This window comes from Sprattus sprattus (genome assembly GCF_963457725.1).
Source record: "Sprattus sprattus genome assembly, chromosome: 4".
NCBI classification, from domain to species: domain Eukaryota; kingdom Metazoa; phylum Chordata; class Actinopteri; order Clupeiformes; family Clupeidae; genus Sprattus; species Sprattus sprattus.
In genome coordinates, this window is record NC_137923.1 from 29241595 (window position 1) to 29250534 (window position 8940).

General features: G+C 41.8%; 1 protein-coding gene across 2 annotated transcripts in view; it reads right to left on the bottom strand.

Annotated features, from left to right (window-relative positions):
- The window catches only part of agap3 (ArfGAP with GTPase domain, ankyrin repeat and PH domain 3), a 138707-nt gene extending 131982 nt beyond the window's left edge, over nt 1-6725 (bottom strand). For both annotated transcript variants that reach the window (XM_080836964.1, XM_080836963.1), the window contains exon 1: nt 6108-6725. In XM_080836964.1, the coding sequence (XP_080693090.1) occupies nt 6108-6489 (382 nt within the window). In that variant the 5' untranslated portion in view covers nt 6490-6725. The remainder of the gene's footprint in view (nt 1-6107) is intronic.
- Nucleotides 6726-8940: the final 2215 nt, after the last annotated feature.

The window sequence follows — 8940 nt, forward strand, 5'->3', positions numbered from 1 at the left end:
CACACACACATCCTGTAGGGAAGTCTTATATATATGGCAATAACACACACATCTGATGCCAGTAACAGTATTATTGTAATCCTCATTTTCATTACCATAAGACACACATATCCCATATTAAACCACCAGGTCTGATGACTGACAGTAATCAGGTATGGATGACTAACAATAGATAATAGGAATAGAACATGCACAATCCATTTTATGTACATGGATAAAATGTGCCAGAATATCAGTTTGGGGTTTTTAAAGTGTACTTTTAAGAGCAAGAGGGGCCCTGCCCCCCACAGAAAGACCTATCAATCAAGCCGGAGAGTGCGCCTTTGTCCAGGCAGAACAATGGGGCGCATTCTGCTGCGACTTCTGTTCCTCTGTCACCACTAGAACATAGTGTCAGATTCGCCATGCTCTGCCACTGTAGCACGGGATGAATTACCCAGTAAAAGTGCCAGCTGACCCAAAGAACTTGAACTCTTGTTCATCCTCTCGGGCCATGCGACCTGCGCCATGCGACCATGCAGCCATCCTGAGCGTGCAGAGGTCAAGGTTTAGGTTCAAAGGAGTAGCACTCATTAGCATACATCACAAAAGAAGCACTGCAAAAATCCTGATCGAATTAAATCACGAGTGTCAAAAAGAGACAAAGACCTTTGAGGGAAAATGCATGAACTCCATTGTTTTCACAAACACTACAAGTGATCCACCACCAAAAGAATTCCCCTGACAGTTGAAAAATGGTCATTTGTCATTACCACAGGGCTCTTTCATGGTCTTTTTACTGTCCCTTTAACCAAAGCACAGATGAAAATTCCAAACAGTCTTACAGATACCCGCTTGTCATTCAAGAAGTTTCAATTCAGTGAAAATTTGAGAGCTCTCGACTGGAGATGACCACTGGCCAATGACATGGAGATGAAAAGACGCAGCTGTGCTAATTGAGATAACTGAAATGTAAATCTCCGACTCCTTGGGATAAAAGGGGAAAGGGGCTGCTGTGATTGCGGAACATTAATGGTCACCTCCACAGTAACGACCGAAGGGAAGAGCAAACATCCTGTGGTGTAAGAAATGTACGCATGAAGGGCTATGACTGCAACATCAATGGGAAAGGACAGATCTGGTACGGATCACTTGCCCCTTGAGAGCGCTTCCTGTTGTTTGTACTATACAGGAAGGACTCGCATTAAAAGGACGATGCAGAAGAGAGTGTGTGGAGTAGATGCAGGGAAAATGGAAAGGTGGAAACGGACGGCAGCCACTGTGGTCTACGGCAAAAACCTGAATCAAATAAGAAATGGATCAAATTGTATTCATTAAGCAATATTGATCAACCTGACTGGAAGCCATTATCAGTGAGAGCACCTCAATCCACTTTCATGAGATGCACTCTCTGGTCATTTAAGAACTATTGGACTGCACAGAATATCAACGAAGTCTTAGAAGGTTAATAAGTCTGTAAACCATCGTCATTTTGTTCGATCTCATATTTAACACATCATCATCTTATTGATGCTGGTGGGCTATTCTGACACAAGCGGAAAAACGGCATGATTGTTTACACATAAATGTACTTTTAATCTGTCTAATGAAATGGTTTTTGAAATGCAATTGAATCACCATTTTGTTTCCTTCAATCCTCATATGCCCTCTCCAGTACTCGTTTTCTTTAAGAGAAATTATCCATAAAGTGTAAAGGCAAGAAAGATCCTGAGAGAGACATCCTGAAACTTTTAAAATGGCCTCAGATATCCCCAAGACTGATAGCCATGTAAAATGGAACATGCCCTCCTGTTGGAACAATTTATATTTTAAAATAGATCTTTATTATATTAGATTACACAAGTCATTCAGAGATCTAGGTCTCCGGTGTCACAGTTTCCCTAAAAGCCTGTCACTGCTGTCCCCCCTACTTGTTGCAGGTTTGAAGATGGCCTCTTGTTGAAATCACTCAAAGGCTTAAAGAGAAGCGGGCTCTCTGATCGAGAAGAAATAAACCTCCAGACTGTAATTTTAAATCATACATACAGAAACCTACCTTACAAGTGCACATAAATATGGATAAGTCAGACAGGGACAAGCCACTTCACGATCTTTGACCTCTCTTTTTCTATTGCATAGAAGTGTATTAGTTCCCCATTGTGCTGTGTGACCACAAAGGGCATTTATATATAGAGGTCATTTTTGCTAAAGGGACCTTACCTTGGAAAGCTCCACTGACATTTGTGCAACAGGGTGAAGGAAAGTCGAGAGACCAATTTGTGTCAAAATCACCCATAGGGAGTACAGCCAATCAGCTATGCTTCAAATGTGAGCGTGGCAGCATTGTGAATAAACCCAAATTACATCTGAGCAGAGTGAGTACCTGCTCCTTAGGGAAATCATGTCCCAATTTCAGACGCAGAACAAGACAGGTATACTGTCTCTTTCATAGCTTGCAGATGAATCGCTGAAGAAACACCCTATGCTACTCCTGCAACAAACCATTTAAAAGTAGAGCCAGAGACACTGAAGTGTGTCAGCATGTATTTTCTAAGGTTTTGAGTTAGGCTTTTCTCTCTTAGTACTTTTTAACAAAGCTCCACTGGTTTCTTAGCAACAGGCACACTGAATTAATATAGAACTGATATAGAATTTGCAGTCCAGCTGTGGAGATGAAGCTGTACAAAGGACTTCCTGTTGAACCACCACTTGATGTCGGACAATTGTTCCAGAAGCTATGGCAGAGACAGCTACCCCCAAATAACCTGGATGGATTAGTATATCTATTCTACGCTTGCTCCCATTTTGTATTGATGATTTTATTTTCTAAAACATAATCTACATTCAAAAAGGTGATATCCTTGAAATGTCAAAAAAGCCAACATAGCATAACCCATCACGATATATCCGAATATATATTGCAATAAAGACCAGAATGCAATGTCGGGAAACCGGCAAAATGCATTAAATACTTGCAAGGAAAATGTTTTAATATAGATTATTTCTGAAGAGTATTTTCGCCATTTTCCCAAATAACAGAATTATGGTCTGATATCATCGTCCCCCACCAGGAGGACAAATAATCCGATTTTTCATCCATGAAATGAAGTTGACCACTTCTGCCATATGGCAGTATTTTGACTGTAATCCCAATGCAAATAACAAACTTGAGCAATTAGAAGGCTTTGCAAGGGAAAACTCAAACTGAAAGGACCCTGGGAGAAACTGTATCTGCCATGCAATACATTTAGTGGGCTGCTCCTGCCATTTTCAACAGAAAGATGGTCTAAGTTAATGTGTACAGTACACCAGTAAAAATTGAAGCTTCAAATCATCAGTCCTATGTCAAAGAACACCCCTTTGCACCTTCGATAGTATCTTAGTATGGTTTAGGCATCACCATTTCAAAATGTTTGGCTAAGACCATGTTATGTTTTATGTGATCAGCTGTTAAATATTTAAATATAACTGAAAAGAAGTAGTGTAAAAGACCTATTTACATCCAAATAACTGATTTCTGACCGGTCCCAACACTCAACCCAAATCTTTAGCTGACCTCATTCAGACAGGCAAATGCTTCTGGCCTATTCTAGTTCATCAGGATAGATCCAGTCAAAGCTATTTGCCTGTGCAAAAGAAACAGGAAGCAGTCATACTGATAAAAACAATGACCATTTGCACCTTCAAACACCCCTTACTAACTCACAACAGCCCACTAAGCCAACCCACCATAACTGGATTTATTGTTCCGTACTTGCCTGTCCAGGAGAGACACTGGTGTGTGACTTTCCACAGGATACATTTAAAATATCCTGGGCAAGGAGGTATGTGACAGTTTAAAATCCAGTTACTATGTCTTACCCATGGTGATCATGCAATTATAGTATTTCATTCATTCCTAGGAAAAATATTTCTTGATGAATGAAGAACTAAGACTAAATGATTACCATGAATTGCCTTTATGGAAATCAATCCATTTTTAATCACATTTCTTTTTCTCTCAAAAATGAGGGGAATTTTACAGGTGGAATTCAGGCCTGGAGCTGCATCAACCTAGCCATCCATCCTCTCAACTAAAGGGTGTGTGTGTGTGTGTGTGTGTGTGTGTGTCCTCCTTTTTGTGACCTGTTGGATGTGCTCCAGCAGGGTCTCTAGATTACTTTGAAACCAGACCCATTTCCATTGCATTATTTACCGAACTCGAGCCTGCCGGCACCTGAAGACTGACTCCTCATTCTCTCAGAACACAATTCATATTTCCATACAAAATCACTGCCAGTTCCCATCTGTGTGGAACAGGGAAAATAATGTGTGTTTAGAACTAGGTAAAGACACACAAACAAGAACCTGGATTTTGTCTTCCCAAAAACGATCTTGCCTGTCAAGTCATTCGAAGATTGCAGCCAAGGTCATACAAGTGGGGAGAGCCGGAATGCAATCACACTTGAAAAATGAAAAAAAAAACTGTAACAAAAAAAAAAAACTGTAACAGACAATTAGGTTAGGAGTGGAAGTGGTTTACACAGAATAACCTTAAGAAGAAGAACCAGAATCACTCAAAGCAATGTGGCCCATATACCACTCAAACATAACAAAAAAGGCCTGAACAATCAATGATTCAAATCCAACACAGGTATTTGAGGTGTCAGTCTCTCAAAAATAAATGTAGTGGTAATTCTCCTTTTTGATAGAGATGATCAAAATATTTAATTTAAACAAGGGAGACCCTTGACAGCTTCCACCAAGTTGTTTTTTATTTTTTTTTAATGAAACTACTCTCACAAACAATGGCTTAAATCTGATCAGATCAGATTATAGAGGTTTATTTATCTCCACATTAGAGTTGGAGACAAGTTAGGCATTTTGAAAGCTTATAAGATTAGCAAAGATTAGTCCACCAAAACATATACCACAGCATATTGTGCCTTCTATCTTTTTACATGTTCAACAGCATTACAGACTCGGGATTGCCAACACAACTGGCATAGTTCAACACTGTAACACCTCAAGAGCTGGTTGTGTTTGGTGATAAAGTGCATTGCCGTCACGGTAAAACTTGTCACTTCACTGAAACGCCCATGGAAACCAGTGGTGGATTTGAAGCATGCTGATGGCTGCGTGACTGCATTGACTGAAACTCCTAGAATGTAGATATTTAAATAAACTGGTAAATTGCAACATTTCAAACAGATGTGCTTTAATAAGTTGACTCATGGATAAAGTTATTTGCATGGATGGGTGTTTGGTTGGTGGATGGAGTGTCCACTGATCCTAATGAAAACAGGGTGAGGTTTATGAGCTTTGGGTGAATTCAAAATTTCACTTTAGGCTGCTCTTCAGCACAGTGCCCAGTAAGTGTTTTAATTATCACACTGTATCTTAATACACCCTTCAATATGCAATCATTTCTATTTCAGTTTATTGACTCACTATGCAAAACAACTGCGCCTTCAGCATGTGGGTTTTTATAAGCCCAGGCACCCTAATAAAACACACTCTCTCGCCTTCTAGCCTACACCTCCACAACATGCCATTCACCCACATGTTATTGAAATGTGGAAGATGAAAGGATCAAAAGTGCTCGCCAGTACAACGAAATCTCAGCAAATACAGTTTTCCTAAAATAATGATGCCAGCAGACAGAGGCTATGGCAGTTGTGTTTCTGTTTGGACACCAGTGGTAGCCTGCTTAAGTGAAAGCTGACACCATTTCCCACTACGTGTTGAGCCATGAACTTCCCAACCAACAGAATATTTCAAATAGGTTCCCAAATTCGCGTTTCTGAATCATTCTCATAGTATATTATTCCATGTTAAGCCGCCAATCTTTCAAGTATACTACAGCTTGATTACACGATGACAGAAAAATCGGCTGTACGAGTATATGTACAATGTTTGGAAACAAAGCAGCCTTGGGTAGATAAATCAAATGTGGCAACAATGTAGCCAACACATGCAGGATCGACACTCCCTGTACTTTCCTGTGATCAGTGCTGTATGCTAGGTTTCTTTCAGTGTTGTTGTGGCATGCCATGCTACACTGTTACTATTGTCTCCAAGCCTACAATTACAACCGACTGACACCAATTAAATGCGGCAACTGATGCCAGCAAATTTTCCATGCTTACCTTCAATGGAGATAACGTGCTCCCGGATCTGATTCTGAAGGGCCAGGTCATCTATGCGCTCGATCAGGTCGTAAATTGCATAAATGTTCGGGTGGACGGACTCGAACCTATGAATTTCTGCCCTGATGGCAGCGGAGTTGGACAGGACAAACTGGGAGCCAGACGGGCCGGACTGTGCAGCTGGGCCTGATACGGTTCCCGAGCCAAACTGACCCGCCCCTGAGCTTGCGGACGATCCGGATCCGAACTGTTGTGGAACGGACTGGGGTACTGGTACCGGAACAGGCGCTGGGACGGTGCCTGGGGTGGGCATGGCCGGCTGCGACTGCTGGGAGATACCGGAGACCGACACGGACACAGGGACACTCGACTGGAAATTCATCGCGCTGTGGAGAAGGAACTCTTCAAAATCAAAAATGAATACCCGTTGAGATTTTCAGCAACACTGAAGCAAGAAAATAGAAGTCCGTGGTATTCACTGATCTACAACCGAGGAGGTCCTTTGATGCATCAACACTCAGTCTCCGACTGCAACAAAACCGCGGTTCTACCTCATATTATCAAGACGTGATTTTGGACCATTTTCGCCGCTACAGTGGGGTCTTTAGCCGTGCCCTACTGTTTACAGTGGTTAGCTAGGCGATTTGTGAACTATCGGATCTATTTCCTGAACAATTCCAATGTTTTCAGGTGCTGCCTTCCAGAAGCAGACAATGAGTCCGGCTAATTCTGCGCGCTCTCGTCCATTGACTGGATACAATGTGTCTGCATTAAAATCAAAACGCGTTTGAATCCCTCTTGGTTTTAGTGGTCCCTCCCCGGCCCCCTCCTCCGCATGCTGCAACGTCACACATCACGTAATTGGGTATCAGTTGGGGGGAGGGCGTTGTTCGATTGGATGTCTGTGATGGAGAAAGGATGCAACGTGTACATCATTGTAATACTTAAAGATTATGCAACCAAATTATTAAGTTTGTATCAACTTTATCGACTTAATCAGTAGCCGTTTTCCATTGCTGTTTAAAAGGAAGTTTGCCTTGGCAACAGCGTGTTTGGGAATGGAGCTATGCCTAGGGTTAGATTGGTACAGATGCTTCTATAATCCACAAAATCCACTGTGATGAGAGAGCTGCCCAAATTGACGAACTCAATAGGTTTGTCATATGTCCCACACCAACACAATACCACATGGTAGAGCCTCTGTTCGCCAATCTACTTCCATTTTGAAGAGGAGGGCTATTTGATGCAGTACTGTAAGTTTCGTATGATGAGCAATATTACAACACCATGTGCTTTTCTGCCATGGATCAAACTGCAGTTGTTTTTGTCATATTTGCTGTTAATCCCCCCCCCCCCCCCCCCAATAAAGTTCACAAAGTCATGATGAAACTTCAATTGCAATTGTTCATGTTTATTTATATTTCAGGCAGGATAGTTTTAAGAGATAATGTTGAAGTTTACAAGAGTTGGTTGGGGCATGAGGCGCTCAGTCACCTGATGGACAGACTTGTATCTAAGTCAGAAATAGTGAAGGAACTGTAGAGGACTTGACCTAGATTATCTATTTTCAAAAACAACCTTTATGTTCTTTTTTAACAAACTCAGATATGACTCTTCACCCTTTGAAAGAAATACAGTGCATTGTGCAATCACATAACTCTACTTAAGCCAATCATACTTTACCCAAAGCCTGTTTTACCAGAATGTTTTCACCTTTGACTCAGTGATATGTACAGTTTTTATAGCTGATTAGATCTCCTTCACAGTGTGCTGATTGTTTTCTTGCCTGGTATTGCGCAATGTTTTCCATTCAGTGATACCAGTTTTTTTTCTTCCTATTTTCTACTTTTGCCTTCCAAATTGCAACTTCCTATAGTTAGCTGGCACTATGTCTGGCCAAAATGGAAGCTTGGTAATGAGGCCACACCGTGTGTGGACAATATGGAGGATTCACTGATGTAAACAAATACATAAGCTTGTGACAATTTGGCGCTTTGATAGTATGCTTGTATACCCTCACCTGTAAGTTGTGCTATGCAAAAGTATATGACGTATAAATAAATGTTACAGGTATTGGAAGTAGTATTTGTCCAACATTTTTAAGTGCCACAATGGATTCCAACTGACCCAAAGTCAGAGAAAGCATCATCCCTTCATTTATTCAGATCCGGCGAGGGTGTGGATGTGAGTTCATGGAGAGGAGAGGAGAGGAGACACCTACTGGTTTTCCTACACAACACCCATTTTGCAGAGGCCTGGTGTGTGCCACAGGGGCACTGCAGATTCCAGTGCATAATGGAGCTCAAAGCCAGACACAGATACCCCTCCAGTACAGACACAGATACCCCTCCAGTACAGACACATAGACCCCTCCAGTGCAGACACATAGACCCCTCCAGTACAGACACATAGACCCCTCCAGTGCAGACACATAGACCCCTCCAGTGCAGACACATAGACCCCTCCAGTACAGACACAGAGAACCCTCCAGTGCAGACACATAAACCCCTCCAGTACAGACAAACAGAGAACCCTCCAGCACAGACACAGAGAACCCTCCAGTACAGACAAACAGAGAACCCTCCAGCACAGACACAGAGAACCCTCCAGTGCAGACACATAGACCCCTCCAGTACAGACACATAGACCCCTCCAGTACAGATACAGAGAACCCTCCAGTGCACTGCCCTACAAAGGCAGAGAGCAGTATGTGCATTTTTTCCAAAAAAATGTTTTTGCAGAAATTGAAAGTGCAGGGTCAGCTCTTCGATCTGTGAATTTTATGTTGATCAATAAACTGTTTCATGTAAATATTTGCAATTTAAATTTGCAG